At 43.8% G+C, this 18,189-nt stretch overlaps 1 protein-coding gene across 1 annotated transcript; it reads right to left on the bottom strand.

Moving 5' to 3' along the window:
• Positions 1–241: 241 nt before the first annotated feature.
• Positions 242–18,002, bottom strand: LOC119131525 (collagen alpha-1(XX) chain). Its single transcript, XM_037266054.1, has 42 exons — positions 17,792–18,002; positions 16,495–16,612; positions 15,582–15,686; positions 14,618–14,761; positions 13,800–13,967; positions 13,299–13,490; positions 12,506–12,673; positions 12,161–12,280; positions 11,920–12,084; positions 11,388–11,546; positions 10,812–10,984; positions 10,573–10,702; positions 10,193–10,338; positions 9,939–10,068; positions 9,500–9,639; positions 9,199–9,325; positions 8,983–9,122; positions 8,788–8,920; positions 7,915–8,060; positions 7,713–7,842; positions 7,531–7,647; positions 7,290–7,436; positions 6,918–6,974; positions 6,721–6,759; positions 6,491–6,629; positions 6,188–6,330; positions 5,677–5,786; positions 5,376–5,534; positions 5,189–5,266; positions 4,971–5,057; positions 4,836–4,889; positions 4,525–4,620; positions 3,503–3,556; positions 3,351–3,404; positions 3,230–3,283; positions 2,787–2,858; positions 2,660–2,695; positions 2,405–2,471; positions 1,535–1,723; positions 1,370–1,447; positions 1,032–1,193; positions 242–833 (listed from the first exon to the last, which is right to left on the bottom strand). The coding sequence occupies exons 2-42, from the start codon at positions 16,547–16,549 to the stop codon at positions 805–807; spliced, it is 4,692 nt and encodes a 1,563-aa protein (XP_037121949.1). The 5' UTR covers positions 16,550–16,612; positions 17,792–18,002; the 3' UTR covers positions 242–804.
• Between the last annotated feature and the right edge of the window lie 187 nt (positions 18,003–18,189).

Genomic DNA, 18,189 nt, shown 5'->3' with positions numbered 1-18,189 from the left:
AGGCAAAATTTTCAGAATTTTACTAGCTATATAGACTTATAATTAGTTGCGGTAAAAACTGAGAAAACCGTATCATCAACGTCAATAATTCCTATTATTTGGAAATGTTGACGCTTCCAACGAAAAGCTGAACCCAGTCGAACGTTTAGCGTGCAAAATTTTATCTCTAACGATTTTTTTTTACTGTTCAAATATCGCACGCACGCACTCTAAACCCAAGAGAATGAAATAATGCAGACAATGATTTAAAGTTTAATTTCAGCAAAAAACTTACCCAAAAAAACACAAATAACTGTATACACTCAATATATTTAACAATATACATATCATACACAAAATTCTCACAGTCATCTGTGCCATGGATCATTATATAAACCTTACACCATGGATTATGCAGTAACATTGTTTTTGAGGCAGTTCAGGTTAGAATGGAAACTCAAACGAAATGTAAGACATATGACTAAACTACAACACAGTGCATAACTAATAAAATAATTAAAAATTGTATCAGTGCGAAATTGGCTTATAAAACAGCACCTAAGGGTTCCAAGCAGAAAGATCTTGGTGAAGCGGTTGCTGAAGACTCGAATCCTTATCAAAACAATAACACTCGTGCTTGCTGGTTCCTTAGACCAGTGTGACATCACAGGCAAGTGCTCCTCTTCCTTCTTCTTTTTGGCTTTCTCCTATGACTGATGCTCAGGAGCGCAATACTGGCATGCACTGAACTCCAGAAGCATTGTCAATGTAAACAGGTGTACTGTTGTGATGTCGTCATCACCACTTGATATTTCAAACTTTCACTCAAGGCTGGTAGCCAAAATAATTGTCTTCTGGAAAGGAACACACAGACGCAGACACAATGTCACCACGACTCAAGTGAAATTTGGTGTAAACTACACAGACATAAAGGGGGGAAAAAAAAGTAGTAATAAATGTAAGCCATCTCAGCCTTGCCTCGAAAGAAGACAACTGGTATAGAAGACAGATATGGAGGTTGCAACTGCTGTTGCTGGAGTATAAATGCTAACCCGTTTGCTGAGAAAATCTGTGGCAGCCTCCACTGCTGTCACACGCTCCGGAAGGTCCGATCTCGCCCGGCTGGCCAGGAGCGCCGGGAATCCCCGAAGGTCCCGACTTTCCATTTTCTCCTTTGGGCCCTGGCGTGCCAATCTTGGACTCGCCGAGGGGACCTGTGGATGGAAATACTTTTGGATCATAGCTTGTAATAATTATACTGTATTTAAAGTTCAAACTATTATTATTGGCAATTTGAAACCTTTTTAGGGTGGCATGAATTGCTCGCTTAGTCTTTATCCCCCAACGAATGAGACAATATTTATTTTGTTTGAATAATTGTAAGATGTACCTGCATGGCCTCTGACCCCCGGGGGTCCTTGAACATTAGTCCCGGCATCACCTTTTTCTCCTGGCAACCCTGATCTTCCTGTAGAGGAGACAATTGATCAGGCAAATACATACATATACTCTGAATAACTCAAGAATAAGAAGTTAATATCTTTGTGAGAATGACCTTGTTCTCCAGGATACCCAGGCTTGCCAGGTCTCCCTTGAGGTCCAATATTCCCCTGGTTGCCCCTGGGGCCTGGTGGACCCCTGGCACCCGGTATCCCCGGCTCCCCTGGAGGCCCCTCGGGCTCCTCTGCGGGAACCGGCTTCCGACTCATGTCATCGATGAACAAATCCAACTTCCTCACCTCCTCTGACAAATATACACCAATTCAAATCAGCAAGCCATGCTCGTGTTGGATGTGAGAAAAAGGCGGCTCAAGAAATATTATCCCATAACTCTGTCAAACACAATCAGGTTATGGGTTGAAAAAACAAAAACAACATCAAAATTAACAGGAGGAGAACAATAGTGCAATTTTCCCCCTAATGAAGAACCATTACCAGGTGCCCCTTATAACATGTCAGTGACAGTCTTTTTATCAAAACACTCCCAAAATCAAAAATGAAACCATACTTTACAAATTCCTTGAAAGTCTTGCTGAAAGTAAATTGCTTTGAGTGGTCCAGCCTCATGAGAATGATTCATTGCTAACCCTGCTCCCTTCATTGCAGGGCCAATGAGTAAAGCTTTCATTACCATAACAACTGCAGTGGAGCTATGTAGTTGCGACAAGGTAAGCGGCTCGCGCTTGCGGAAGCCCAGAGTGTAAAGAAAAAAGTGCGTGCCCATAAAAGGAATTCTATTCTCCCTCATGGAGGAGGCACTTCATCACCAAGCCGGTAATTCACACTCGTGTGTGGATCTGTGCATGTGTACTCAACACAAATAACCCACAGGGTAATTTGAACACGTTTTTGTGCAAATTCAGAGCCTTTTCTTTTTCTTTTTGATAAAATGGTGGGATTTGATAATTCAACTTGAGGTTCATACTGTGAACAAGTTGTTCACACGCCTCTGTGACAAGCTGGAAGATCATGGCCATGGACTGAGGTTCGCCCTGTAAAACATGTTAAAAACAGTATTACATGACTTTTACTTACAAACGTACATGTCTGAACTTTATAAAAGGCAACAAATGTTTCCTGTTTCCAATTATTTGAGACACTCTCTCTGTTATAGGGTCTCACTGTATTCCACTAGCAAATATTTCCTAATTAAAATCATCAGAGGGCTATTGAAACTCACCTTCTCTCCTAGCTCCCCTTTACTCCCTGGAAGACCCTGTAAGCCCCCCCCCCCAAATATATGAATGAATATAAATTAACCCAATGACAGCTTTGACTGCTTTTGCTATGTGTTCCATTGCTCCTACCGTAGCGCCGTTAGGTCCAGTATAGCCTCTCTCTCCACTGGGTCCCGGGTGTCCCGGCATGCCCTGGAAACCCTGTACAATAATGCAACATTACTACAATGAAATCTAAACATTGGACATAAAAAAATCTCATAATATAAAGAAAGGCATTAAGGATGCAAGGAAAAAATAAGTCAGAAATCTATCAAGGTTGCAGAAGCCTATCCCAACTAACTAGGGGCAAAAGGGAAACTACACTCTGGATAGTTTCAGAGTTGGATTTTGCTCTATTTGAGGTGAAACAAACACTCACCTATAGTTAAAAAAAAACAAGCCACAAAGGTAAGAGAAGATCAATCAGAAAACACTGATGAAGATTGTTGACCCTAATTATATGCCAAGGTAATGATATGCACACATTATGTATCCACACATCCTCTTAACAAAATAAAACTCCATCTTACCCTTGGTCCAGTAGGGCCAGGGGGGCCCATGTTGCCTTCAGAACCTCGGATGCCCTGTTAGACAGCAAGATGAGGACATGCAGGAACCCAATATTTACTATTTTTTGTACCGTCATCTCACCATGGGGCCTGGAGGGCCTATTTCCCCTTTGGGGCCTTGAGGGCCTGGTACACCCTACAGAAAAAAAACACAGAGACCAAGCCATGAGTAGAAAAGGATGGCTTGGTGCTTCTTGACACTAACATCTATAGAAGACAGCTGTGCAATGTCACCTGTAATCCAACTCTTCCAAGATTTCCTTTTTCTCCTCTTTTTCCAGGTGGACCCTAAGAGGAGGAATATGGTCGATGGTTTTCTTTCAGCCAAACGCATAATCATATTTCTTCTATAACTCCAAAATAAAAACAAAAGACGCCTTTCTCACATGTAAAAACTTCATGTTTGACTTAGTTGTATTTGAAATATATTAAGAGGGAGTGCAACAGAAATGGGAACCAATTTTAACACTAATAATACTAACTTTAATCAAGAACATCTAAATACTTAAACATTGTGTCTTAATGGAGATATGAGAGGATGGAGAAGGTTGTGATTCACACCAAATAATGTTCTGTCACCCGTTCTATGTCCTTTACATCCTGCCTACACGTCCTCGGGGGACGGGCTCCACTCCCTGCGGGCTCGCCAACCGTGGCTCTGCTGTGTGCCGCCGTGGTGCGTTGGGGCCTGCCGTTCGAGCGGGTGCAGTCGAGGTTGACCGGCATCACCACCTGGTCCACTGCTGCTTCCACATGAGGCTGGGATCCTTCGCCGTCGCCGCTACATCTGGACCGGCATTTCCCCGATGGCTCACCCATCTCCTCTTTTTGGACTACCAACCCCCCGTCACCCCCACCTCCCGTACTGGCAACCTCAACAACCTCCGCTCCCGCCCCTCCTGCTTCTCCATCCATCTCCTTCGCACTGCTGACCGATGTCCTGTTAACGATAACCTATTGTCTCTCTCTCCCTCCCCCCCACCCTTTTTTATTCCCTGTAAAGCGTCTTTGGGTTATTGAAAAGCACTATATAAATTGAATGAATTATTATTATTATTATTACTTAACAACATTTACTGTTTCACGAAAAAGGAACATTATATTGGCTTTTAAAACTCCGGCCAAATATTATTATTTTGAAAATAATGCGTGATATAATCCTCTGGCCAATTCATTAGTTAGGCTCTTGTTTGTCTTTTCAGACCACTGTACCAGGTAACTATGGTATAGTACCTATGGCAAGAAAGGTTACTCACTACTTTGCCTTGCACAGCCATTCCTTGAGACCCTCTGCTGCCCACCGCTCCAAGAGTTCCCTCGAGTCCAGGCTTTCCAGGAGGACCCATCTCACCCTGCAGCACATTTTTTGTTTCAAGGAATGATTCAGAGATCACATTATGCATATAAATTCTTATGTCTCTGTAAATAGTCGTATTTCATTGGTATATGTCGCTACCAATATGAATTTGTGGGACATAAATCCCGGAATTATTTGAGGAATTTATAGGCGGGGTAATTCTGGGATGTTTCCATTTGTTTTCAATGAAAAGTGCCTCACTACATTTACCTTGTGTCCTTGTTCACCCTTAGCACCTTTATCACCACGAGGACCAGGCTTGCCCTGGGAGCAAAAAAATAATAATACAATGACTTGGCGACCTCGTATTCTCTGCTTTTAATTGAATTTTTGGCAAAGACATACCATAGGACCAAAGGAACCGGGAGCTCCTGGGATGTCGGAGGAGCAGGTACATGAGAAGGGCTGAGGAGGACAACTATCCTCGTCTCTCTGTGGCAAACAGATATCAGTAAGTCAACCAAACTTCGATGGTTGATTGAACTGGACTGCTTGGGGGTTTCAAGTACAGTCCACCTCAGCAACGAGTGTTATGTTGATGCAAACACAGAAAGATGACTGACCACTCCGGGCAGGTCACAGCAGGTATCCTCCGTAGCCCACGTCGTATTACACACAATCTCAAATGACTGCAGTTGGAACTGGTGACAAGGAACACAGAATAAATGTTGAACATGTGACAGATGTCCTTATTCATTCGAGGGAGTGGATTTGATTCATGTGTTGTGCCTGGATTGAAAGTCAAAGTACCGCAGCGGAGCCACTTTGGGGTCCTCTGGTCCTCGTCAACTTCCCCAGCATCTCGAAGCCGTCCGTAGGCAGATTGCCGAGAGGGCGGGCGGGCCTTTCACCCACGTGCTGGCAATCCACAGACAGGGACACGCCCACTTGGCTGACAGACAGGTGCACCTGCCGATCACAGACGAAGAAATCCAATACATTTCTAAAAAATTAAATCAACTCAACATTGTGTTACAATGAACGACCTTTCACCCACTTATTTTGAGAAACTGCAGTGACCAAATACAAACGCATAGTCGTATTTGCTCACCTTATGAAAACTACCGTAGAACAGCCTGTGGACCTGCGGCTGGTCAAAGGTCAACTCTTGCACTTCACCTCTGTAATCCAGACTTAAGTACACAAGCTGCTTGCTCAAAGCTAGTTTGAAAGGGCAAAAAGACATGATATCAGGGCATAGTTGGACTATCGATATTTCATAAATTCAATACATATTCGTTCAAATTTGGTATGTGTGCATTCAAAAAACCTCAGTTATTTGTCATTCCAATGTGTAATGACCTTCCATCCACGTTCAAAGGCACAACAATGTCTCAGGATGCTACTCCTCTGAAAACTATTGAACCTAAATAATTGTCATTGCTAATGATTGTATGTGTCCTATTTTGTCAAAGAGACATTAACATTCTCATTAAAACAACAAAGCCAGTGGTCACTCAAGACATTTTGCCGAGTAACGCCGACGACCGAGTTCCTCGAGGAATCTTGTGCGATAGACGATCGAATGACCACAAATGGGAGCGTGAAGATGAAGAACTCACGGTCCAGCACCACACCCATCTTGGGCTGGTAGTCATTATCTGTGAGCTGCCAGAGGGTAAAGGGCTCTTTGGGCGTTTCCTGTAGCAGGCGGAAGGCGATACTGATGGTGTGCTCGGGAGAGAAGCCTACGGGGTGGATGAACCTAGAGGGAAAGAGCCACTGAATGAAAAGGAAGCATCAAAACTATCAAAGTCACATAAAGCTACTTCTTAGCTAACAGAGAATTTCAACCAAATGGTTACCCTGGAGGCTCTACTGCATTAGTGACAGCAGATATACAGAAGAGGAAGATGGTGGCTCACTTGGTGCTTTGTGTCAGCTGGATGTCTCTGTACAAAGTGTAGGCGGGAAGTGTGTTGAAGACAAAAGGCTCTGCGGCGACTCCATCCACAGACGAGTGGGCTTTTGGAGTGAGGCCAAATGCTTCCATCATGTCAAAGCCTGGACGTCGTATAGCAAAGTGTGGGACTTTGTGAAAATGTTGCCATTCTTTTTCAAGGAGTGGTTTGTTACTATGGGAGTGATGTCCTACCTTTAACAATGCTGTTTCTGATGGTGACTTCGGGACAAACTATGACAAAGGAGGGCGATTTACTTTCCTTCACAGTATTAATGCATATCTTAATATATTTGCAGCCGTTGATCAATGTACACTTATTTTATGGACATGAAACGTAGATTAAACCATCAATAATTATTCATGTAAACAAGTTGACAGAATATGCTCACCTTCATTATGAACTGGGTATAGCCGAGGATTGACAGGAATTTTGGCTGGGGCCTGAGCTGTGAAAAAAAATGCAGTAATGTTCAATCATCAAGTACGACTATTCAACACATTTCTCTTCCTTATAATGCCTTGATATACTGGAAACTCAAAAGGGTACATACTACCGAAAGCCATGCATTACTAAACATGAGAACGTTTGAGGATATTGCGTGAGACAATCTCACTATGGCACTGCAGTAAAACCTGAAAGACTTCCATGTTTTCAACTAAAATGTATGCCTCTGCTACTACAGGTTCTTATGATAAGGCCAAAAAAGGTGTGTCAGTATCATGAAGCTCTACAGTGGGTGTTAAGTGCGATCACCTCAGACCTGTTGGATGCAGAATGGAGACGGCAGCACCCTCTACTGGTCCCAGAATTGAGTGCACACTGATGCGGTACAGCGTCTCCGCTTGTAGTCCGGCGAAACACTGAGCGCTGGTGAAGTCGTCCACTCTTTCCTCCATAGACATTTTGTCTGTACTCAGGAGGCATGTCAGAAAATTGGGTTCACTACACTTATGAAGACTTTGAAGCAAAATACCAAACAAAACAATTCCATCTAAAATCACCTTTGACGGATTGAATAACAATCCGATATCCGTCCACAATTGACAGCGGTCTCCAAGAAACACAGATACTGGAGTGGTCTGAGCGCACAACGCTCACACTGCTTACTCGTAGACTGGCTGCAGCAAAGGAGTGTCATTTTGACTTGATCCTGCCTATATAAATAATTGTGTGTTTGACCTACTGGTTTTGCCCTGAGCCGAACCACCGCCTCCTTCTTTGTTGTGGTATTCAGCAGTGACCAGGATGCTGTATCGTGTGTCTGGCTCTAACGAGTCCAGCACCACGCGCTTTTCACCACCCGGGACCAACACCTGAACACAACAACGTGCCTCTCAGGTCCACTGTGCAATTAAAGAAAGCGCTGATGCCAAGGTGGCGCTTACAGAGCTGTCCTGGTTCTCAGCTCCCGTCAGTGCACTGTAAGAGACACGATACTGCAAGACATGAGCATTGGGGGGAACCCAGCTGACCAGCATGCTGACCGGCGTCTCCTCGGAGACGGACACGCTGGACGGACCCCCACCAGCCACTTTGGGGGAGAGACAGCAAGCAAAGAAGCAATGATAATGAAAGAGACAGCAGGTTCTCTTTCATTGCCAGTTATTTAAAAAAAAGAGAGAACCTCTTGAGCCGATTTAGAGCATTTTGACTCATCTTTCCAGGCTCACAGAATATTCTTTTGTAAGACTATGTCAAGACAGATATGACCAAATGAAGCTTAAACTTTCTTCATTCATCACTGAAAGAGTGTTTACAATGAATCACCGATACTTCAAAATTTACATAATTTAAACCATCTTTTGTTGCTCTTGTGATGCTCTTTGTAGTAGATTTAACGCGATAAATAATTTGATAAATCGCAAGTTGCTTATAACAGTCGCATTTCTGCCCTTTGCTTTTTTTTTTTTTGTAAATTTTCACAACATAATAATCAAGCGTTAGCCAAGACTTTTCTGAGTCGATTCCGTTTAAAAAACATAGCTGAAGGCAACTGGCCACTCTTCGTAAGGATTCCCATTGACGGCATTTCACGCGAGCGACACTCGGTGTTAAAGACCAATGAGATGCCGCAAACAAGGCGGAAATTTGACATGCGGTAGAAAACGCACCTACCCTGCAGAAAATATCAGACCTTTAGAGAAGAAGCGTCTGTGAGTGACCTGCTCTGCACTTTTGCGCTACTATTAAAAAATAGGCTAGAGATGAAGGAAAATGTGTTTGGTGTGTAACATGTGTAGCGACTATGAGTGACTCACGTGTGCTATAGCGTATAGCCACAGCTTCACTTTGAGCTCCATCTCCATACAGTGCAGACAGAGAGATCTGGTATTCTTTGTCATCCTCCACCCCTTCCAGGATGACCCCTTCACTCTCTCCACTCACCTTCAGCTTTACGACAAACACATAACTTACTTTACAGTAGTCCGATCAATCGGTACAGAACGCCCTACCTGTCTCAAGTCGCCTCCACCTAGGGAGATCCACTTGATGAGGTAAGATATGACATCATCAGCAGCAGCCTCCCAACGTACGGTGATGTCACTCCCGGAAAAATTGGTCACCCTCAAGTCTGAAGGAGCGGGTACTTTCACTGTGAAGGAGAAAAATGGAAGTTACTTTCTCTATGGATTGACTTGCACGGTAGGGGAGAGGTATAAGTGTCTTACATGTGGTGATGTTACTTGTGAGGGCTGCAGACAGGCCTTGTGGGTAGCGAGACTGGACCGATACCAGATAACTGGACAGAGAGGAAAGGCTCTGCACCAGCACAGAGCTCTGCCCGGTAACCTCCACCTGGGAAAATGAAATCGTAACTACGGTGCAAAATTGGCTTGTTATCAGATATCTGCCGGTGCAGCATAAAGACACAAATCGGGAAACTCCATCGATGCAAACTAGGTGTCACTGTTTATTAAAAATACAGCAAAAAGAAAAGAATTAAAAAAAAAATAATTGTAAGGATGTTACCTGCTTGACTTCACTGCCATGGTTAGTGCTGTAAGTGATTCTATGCCCGGGGACATCCTCAGCTCCAGGCACCCAGCTTACTCTCAGCATACTGTGGGTCACCACAGGAAAGCTCACACTCGCGGGCGGCGGGAGAGGAACTAAACAGGACAGGATGGAGAGAGAAGATGATGCAAACAAAAATGATGCTTTTGGTTTCATCAGTTCCACCGAACCTCCTCGCAATCAGCCAACATACCTGTATTCACTTTCAATGCACTCGAGTTTTGTTGAAGAGATTTTACAGTCAGAAGAGTGAAAGCATGAAAGAGCACAGAGTAGAAGATTTTGTAAGGCAGAGCGAGAATAGAAAAAGCAGTGGACAATGTGACAAAGAGATGACAGGGTAATACTGTAGAAGGAGTTAAAAAAGAAAAAGGGGTACGGGAAGCAGCCTTACATGTGGTAGCAACAGCCGTGACTGGATCGCTGGAATCTTCATCGTAGAGAGCATAAAGAGTGACTGAGTAGTCCGTTGCAGGATGCAACCTGGCCAGCTCCAACATTGTCCGTTCCGCACCAAACTTCTCCTACAGTCAAATTGAAATATTACTACAATTATAAAATACACAAAGAATTCATCCCCAGTGGTGTCAGTATTGTAGCCATTTACCTTGTAATGACATTTCAAAAACAGCGAGGTCCGGTTCTCACCTCCTTGGCATCATCAGGCTCTCCGTGGTTGAGTGCCGAATAAAGAATCAGGTACTCGGTGGCCCCCGGCGCTGCACCCCAGCTCACTCGCAGCGTGCTGTACGAGGAAGGCGTCACCTCCAGGTTGCTTGGCATAGAGAGTGGTACTAAGAGAGATAGAGAGGATTGGAGGGGAGGACAGCAGGAGGAAAGGCGAATTTAGAAATATACTCATTTGGACCTGGCGTTGTGTGCCTGGCCTTGTTTGGAAAGCAAAATCTATTTTACTCTTTAAAATCATTTCAGAGAACTTGGATGGAGGTTAACACAGTAACAAATCATACATTGATGGAAGTTAACTGTGTGTGGAGGCTTATTAAGGAGGGGGCGAAAAGTCTCACCTGTAGTGACCGTTCCCCTGAGTGCCAGGCCAACGCTTTGTTCATACACAGGAAAAATGGATACATGATACAGTGTCTGTGAAGAGAGGCCTTGAAGCAGCACAGATGACTGTGAGCCAGCCAACACCACCTTGGAGTCAGAGAGAAAAGTTACACTCTGTCAGAGACGCAATCGTAAAAATTGTTGCAACATTGGCATAAAGACAGAAGGAGTTCTCATCAAATGAAAGGTTTCTGACCTCCTGAGGAGTTTGACCCTCAGCACTATGGTAGACCACCCTGAATTGCTGGACGGGCTTTGCAGGGTTGGTCCAGTGGAGCATCACTTCTCTGGAGCCCAGGTCGGAGAAGCGGAGGTCAGTCGGACTCGGGTAAGAGAGGGTCGGGTCTGATGTAGGTTCCGGTTCACTTTCTAGAAAAAGGGATGCGGTGGCGTGTGTAGAAAAGGTCAAATCAAATAGACTGTAATCTTCATTTACAATCTGCATCATCCAACATTGAGGGCTGTGTTTTTGCAGCGAGTGTATTCACGATAGTGATTAAAGACGAGCATGTACGTTCGGACGTAAAAACTGGCAAATCTTGATTTTTGTTCAGGTGCGAGCCACTTCTAGTATTTTCTATTACATGCCCCACGCACAAACAAGACTGGAGTTGTAAATCAGTAGCGGCGAGGTCCTCAAGGGGGCAGAGGGAGACAGACTACAAAATTGCTAAAACCCGATCTAGCCACGCCCCTTGTTCTGCGTCTAGTGCCAGACTTGCGTTCAAAACGAAAATAGGGTCCATTGTGTCGGTGTTGTGTGCTACATTACTTTTTACGATTCCGCGATCTTCTATTCTCCCGCACAGGATATGGACCAATCGGGCCACCAGTTTGCTGAGCAGATGGAAGTCGTTGACGTTGAAGACATTTGAATCCACCGGTTCTGAAGCCACTTGCCTCAATTCGGCTTCATCGGCATTCTTAACCCCTAAAGGCAAATACAAACTCAAGTATATTTTTGGGCCCAAATCTGGAATACGTTTGTGCAGCATCGTTTTTGTACGATACCAACTCATGGTTGAAACAGAAAGTTTCCCAATTATTGCATGAAAGCCAGTCGATCAGACAACACAGAAAGGTGGGACGTGAAAAGAAACACAAGCCACAGTAGAGTGAAAGAACCCATCAAATGTGTTGCTTTGATGACATGTTATACCTTGCTTTCAATTACAAGCCAAGCAAACTCCACGACCTGTTTCCCACAAAAATGTCAGCAATTCATGTAACGACTCCATCAAGCGTACACAATATATGTTTCGCATCAATTCAGAGCACGCCAGCTTCTCTCATTAAAATCTCACCTACAGCGATGATCTCCACACCCGCATTCTTGAGTCGGTTTGCCGCCGCAATAGCGTCATCTTGAGATTTACCATCTGTCAAGAGCACAAGGAAGAAAGGTGTGTCCGACCTCGCGCCCGCTTCCACCCTCATGTTCTCCTCCATGACGTGGAGCAGCGCTTGACCTGGAGACGAACACGCCAATAAACACTTTCTGAAGAAATAGTTAACAGTATAAAAAGAATTGAAGCCAGATACTACCTGTGAAAGTGTTTCCTCCTTTATATCTGAAATTCCTTACTGCTTCAACCAGTTGTTCTTTGGTGGTGAAATTGTTCAGCTGCCACTCTGTTCGTGGGTCTCCACTGTACTGGCTGAGGCCTGGATGAGGAACACTTCATGTTGACAGAACTAACTTTTTCCCACATCATCCAAACAAACAGACAAACCGAGATTGAATTTGAAACTGAACGCCGACGCTCGTCAAATGAAGCAAATTTTACACGTTTCAAACTGGCGAGCGATTAAATACACGCTGATAGGTGATGAAAGCAAAAAGTATGTCATTACAACGTTGCACCAAACTCATAGATAATCAAGCCTCACCAATCTGAATGTGGTTGGGCCCGATGCGGAAGGGTGTCATCAGTCCCTCCAAGAAGTCCCTGACCCGCCTGAAGTTGGTGCGTCCAATACTCCACGAGCCGTCCACCAAAAACACAATGTCTGCTGCAGCATCGGTGCCGCACTCGAAAGGTTTCCTTGGAAACGGACCTTGAAAAAAGACAACAGTTTGACCTTGAGGTTCCTATTTTTCTGCTGCATTATAGTTTTAGACTTAAAAGAAAATGCCAAATGCACGGCATGACGTGTACTTAAACATCTGTGTAAATGCATGTTTCCTTGAAAAGTGACGACAGGTGCCCTGCGGCCTAACAACGTGGCTTTTCATTATCTTTTCCTGTTGTGTAAACACTGTCATCACATTCTATTTTCAAGCCCCTTTATTTTAAGAGCCATTATATCATGTCAGCCTTCTTTAAATCAATCTTAAGGACGTGACACTGGCTTCTTCTTCTCTTCACCCACAAGAACGAGACGAGATTTTTCGCAAATTTTCTAAGGTAAAATAATACCTGATATACATTTTCTGGTTTTAAAAATGTTTTCTTTTTATTAACTGCAAGAAAATGAATGATCAAATGCAAATGTGAACATAAGCGGGAGAGTAACTTTTGTAATGACGGGAAATCCTGCGCCGTTCTAATCCTGCGAGATCTGATACCATCGGTTCGACAACAATGTTTGGGAAATGAGGAATCTTGCTTTGAATGTCAACCAAACTGGTCATCAAATTTGGGTCAAGCTTAGGTGTGGCTGGAGGAGGACCAGAGGTTACCTGTAACCGTTTGGGTTGGAAGTGGTGTCTTCTGTGCTTTCTCCTCTTTGCCCACTGCGGTTCCCTGCTCATCCTTGATTTCCACCCTGGAGCGCTCCCGCTCTTTTTCTTTCTTCCTCCTCCTCTTGTCTTTGCTGGACTTGTCCTGCGGCTCATCCATGGGTGCAAGAGAGGGTTCTACAGTGGGTGGCTCTGGCAGAGAGAAGGAAGGGAATGGTAACTGTGGTAAGATGGTCATTCACCACAATAAAGAAAAAGGCGGTTTGCGCTAGAGCCCCCACAGAAAGAAGCTAACTGGTCAACTTAAGTTTGGGACTACAGAAATATGTATTTCTGCTAATTTCAGTGCAGGGTATGAAGTTTACTGTACAGAGATCACAGGCTACCGAAAAGACCAGTGAAACTTCTCTGTTGAATCTTATCTGCATTCAGTTGAACCCCCACCATCAAATTCAAGGAATGGTGTGCGTTGTGTTCTTCTTATATACCAAAAGAATTTACCTGCATTAGTGGTGGAAACAGTTGTGGTCAGGGGGTCTGGATACAGAACGGGAGACAGAGCCAGCAGAGACTCCGTTGCATCATCCAGGTCTCCTGATCCAGAGCCACCAGGCAACAGCTTCCTCTTATGGCCATTACGGACCATCTCCTCCTCCCGGAGACTGTCCACTAGTTGAGACAATAGCCCTTTTTACACGTCGGTTCCTTAAGGCTGGGAATGTAACTCCATTTTGTGAGTTATTACAGTGTCTGAATAAAAACACTTTTAAATTGAGCGAATAAAAACTGCGCCTTCAGTGGCTCACTGTGGTTTGCTCTGTTGAGGTCTGAAGGCAAGATCAAAAAGTTGAGGGTGAAACATTCAAACGGGAAACCGTTGGCAGGCCTTGAGATAATCACAAAGCAAAGGAGGGAGTCAAAAGGTAGGGAGCAAAGAAGCTCCCAGACTTCCACCATTCATTCCAGCATGACAGCTACTGTTACAAATTTTCATGCTGAGGTGATGAGGCCTGCCTGGGCATGTGCGACTCGACACAGTAACCTACAACTAGTGGCGTGGTTCTCGAGCTGACATGCCATCCACATTGCTGGGTACAACATGAGCGATGTCATCAAAATGTGTAAATACGATGTAATGAGCTGTAATCTATTGCTTCCGGAGTAGTAGTCATTACAGTAATCGCTGCTAACATTTTGAAGACTTTTTTGCTATGGATATAAAACAAGCAAATGAAAGACTGATTCGTTGACCTATTTGGAGCTTTTACCAGTCACTCAACCCTTGAAATATCTGCCAACAACCTTGGCGCATCTCTTACAGGTGAATCGGCGCTTTGCCAGGAGTTTCTCCATGGTCCCATTAAGTACGAGAACTTGGAGGGCATACTCCTGACTTGAGTCCAATCCTGCCACAGTTGCTCGCCCTCTTGTGGTGGTCAACATGAGCTCCGGCTGTGGCACGTCTGGGGAAAGAAAACACATTATAATTTATATAACAAAAAGCAGAATTTGTGTCCACAGTAGGTCCAAAAAAAGCATTGTCAAATTTGTTAGGTTTTAAATTGCTGTTTTTTTTTTACTGGTGACACTCAGCAAGATGTAGAAATTGCCAGTGATGATTTTATTTTTAGAATAATTAATGTGATTTGAAAAATGACTGATTGATCATTTTGAAAAGAGGATGAAAAAAATGGTACTAGAAATATCTCCTTTGGTCAGGCAGCAAGTTGTCACAGGTTTTTTGGTTCTGGCTGCAGGGATCAACTTGCATTCATTCCTAAGGTTAAATCAGGATAATCTGGTTGATGGCCAAAAGGAAGCGTGCCAAAGTCATAAACAGGGGAATATGTATAAGTCAAATGCCTTTTAGATTGTCCATTGGGGGCGAGGCGGAGTTCCATCAGCCATTGTGAATGACACCACATAGGGCATCGCCTCAGCAATATTGCAACTTGACAAACATAATTAATTGGGGATCCATGTTCTACTTTGTCTATGGTAATCTGTAGCTGAACGATTTTGAAAAAAAATAATATATTGTAATTTCTCCCAATATTGCATATTTCATCCCCTCCCCCCTACCTCCACCAGTGCTTGTGACTGACACTAGCTCCATCTGGCTGACATGAAAAGCAATATTAAAATGTTCTTTACTTTGAAGTTGGTATCGTGTCCAAACATCAAGTGTGACAAACTCAAGTGTTACTTGTTAAGGCATATCTCACGTTTTATCCGCGTTGGACATTTCCCTACATTACATTGCCCATTGCAAATGAGGCTCACCTGAGATGGGTCTTACTCGGACCTTGTAGCCTTGAACGGGACTCTCACTCTCTTTCCATTTCATCTGCAATCTGTCTTCGGACAGGACCGTCAGCTTAAGACGACCTTGGCAAAGATATAAGGAAGACCACAACAAGATATTAGTCGAGCACTTTGCCCAGAGTTTAACATGTGTGATGACAGAAATAAACCAGCGGAGCTTTCAGGAACTTTCTCCACGTCTCCTGTTGTTCCCATGTCACTTCCTTCCCCAAAATGATCTTTTGTTGCTTCATTTGCATGATTTCCACCAGGGGGTTTCCCAACAAGCAGCATCTTTCATATTTCTGCCTTCCCACCCTCCGTCCAACCCCCGCTGCAGCTGCCGCGTTCTCCGTCAAAGCACGTCCTGTCCTCCCATCCCGCGAAGAGACAGGAAGGGATGCTAAGGCGGGCCATGAGGGTCAGAGGTTATGTCAGGGTACCGTCACAGAGTTACAGTGTGTCACTGTTTTGGACGTAACGTGGTTGAGTTATAGATAGAGCATGAGGGGAAAGGGTGGTGGAGACAAAGAAGAGGGAGAAGATTGAACATGAACGGAACGGTGTTCTTAGTGCTTCTATGGATACCATGACCCACCAGCGCTGAAAACATCCCTTTTGCTTGCCTGTGTGGTTTGGGTCAAGGATCTCTGAAGGGTTCAAATTGGGTCTAAAGTGTGTAGCTAGATGAGCGCTCGGTCACACAGCTCAGCAAACAACAATGGCCTTTCAAAAGAGGCAGGCAATACTTGGCAAGGGCCAAAAAACAAAAACTTTGATAAATCACAGTTTGGTTGTGAATGGGAGAAAACAAACTCACTGATTATAAATTGTAATATGAATCACTGTTGTTTATAAATTTAGCATGACACGGTGATGCCGATGGTCTTACCTTGGCCATGGACTTTTGATGACAGTATCAGGATGACAAACAACAAATGCAACATGATCCTGTGAAATGACAACGATGATGTTGAGAAGAGTGTCTGGGTGGTGAAGGGACGCAAGACCTAAAAACACACAAAGCAATTGTAACATGTGGTCATAACGTAGTTTGTTTTTCACCTGTACAATGGATAAGCCGTTCAAATGACAAAATGTTCAAGTGTACGTGTATATGAAACAAATTTGTGGCAATAACAATCATCCTCTTTCCCGTGGGAAAGGTTTTATGACCGAGTCTGACGATAAATGCTCAGATGCTAGTGCTCCATTAGACTCTCGGACTTCATAAAGGTAACACACACTGGTCTGTAATATTAAGACTCACACTGCTCTTTAAAAGAGCTCATAAAAGTAACAAGATTGTCTGTGAGGGTGCTTATTTTTGAAGTGTAATGTAAATGGTAAGTCTAAGTTGGGATAGGCTCTGGCTCACTTGCGTTCCCCATATGTTTAATGGATAGATGGCCATAACAGTAAACAGCTGATTTCTAGCCTGATAATCCACAGCGGGATAAAGCAGATCTGACGCTCTTCATTTTCTCATGCCTCACATGTGTCTGTGCTTGCCTGACTGTTGCTGTGAACTACACTCGCTGTGTGTACCTGTCTGACTAAGTGTCTGCCGACCTGTCAGACACACAAAAAGTAGCATCGTTATGTAATGCTGGTGACTCCATTTTGAACCCCTTTTTATGGTTTCTGGAAGTGTAAAGCAATAATAATGACATTAACTGTAGCTTGGTTCTCAAATTATGCCCTCAAATGAGGTTAAGTACTACAGAAGAGTAAAGGAACCCACGATCTGTTCGAAAAACAGCTTATCACTGGGCGGGACATTGTGATTTTCTAGGAAAGATGTAGAAGTGATTATTTGCAAATGTAAACACTGACAGAGAGTTAAAATATATCAGCATAATAATACTTCCCAATTATTCTAATAAATCGTGACGACAATTAGTATATTGAGGAAAATAAAAATCACTAATTTGTAAAAATAACACTCTCTCTCTATATATATATTAAGCATATTTGTTGTAAAATACTTCACACAAAGATAGCGTTTTAATTTCGGCTAGCAAAGACTCGAACGCACCTGCTCCGTAATGAAGAAGGATAAAAACAACAACATCAGAAAAAGTTGAGAAGATAAACTTTCTCACCATTACGAGTCAAAAAAGAACCCTAAACAACAACCAAGGGGTTTTGCCGTGTGGAGAGGCGGGAGGAGCAAGGTGAGCACTTACCTGCCTGGTGACAGTGCTGCCTCGGGTCAAGGCTAATCAGTCGTCCACATTTTGCAGCATATTGTGTCCGAATGTCTGATGTTAATGACAACGAACTACAAAGTCTTGCAAGCACTGTAATTATGCACCTAATTCTCCGGTACCGGCTTGTGCGTGTGTGCGTGTGGAGTAACGTAACGTGATTCCAAAACTTAGCCAGGCACCGTGGCCTCTCCTTCATGGGCGTGGCATCATAGACATCACATGGACTTAAGATACCGCTTTGAGTGGTCTGTCTATGTTGCACCGATACGCCGGCGCATCCGCCATATTGGATGTGCCAGTAAAAACCCACATCTTAATGCAATTCCGTGGATTGAAATTCATAAAGCAACAACATAAGCACGTGATCAAACACC

This window comes from Syngnathus acus, chromosome 2 (genome assembly GCF_901709675.1).
Source record: "Syngnathus acus chromosome 2, fSynAcu1.2, whole genome shotgun sequence".
NCBI classification, from domain to species: Eukaryota; Metazoa; Chordata; class Actinopteri; order Syngnathiformes; family Syngnathidae; genus Syngnathus; species Syngnathus acus.
This window is presented reverse-complemented; position numbering and strand designations above follow the sequence as displayed.

Coding starts and splice junctions, on each gene's coding strand:
- LOC119131525 (XM_037266054.1), bottom strand. CDS start 16,549: ATGTTGCATTTGTTGTTTGTCATCCTGATACTGTCATCAAAAGTCCAT. Junction 4,621..4,835: donor AGGGTGAACAAGGACACAAG/GTAAATGTAGTG, acceptor AATGTGCTGCAG/GGTGAGATGGGTCCTCCTGG. Junction 3,557..4,524: donor TGGCTGTGCAAGGCAAAGTA/GTGAGTAACCTT, acceptor TCCTCCTCTTAG/GGTCCACCTGGAAAAAGAGG.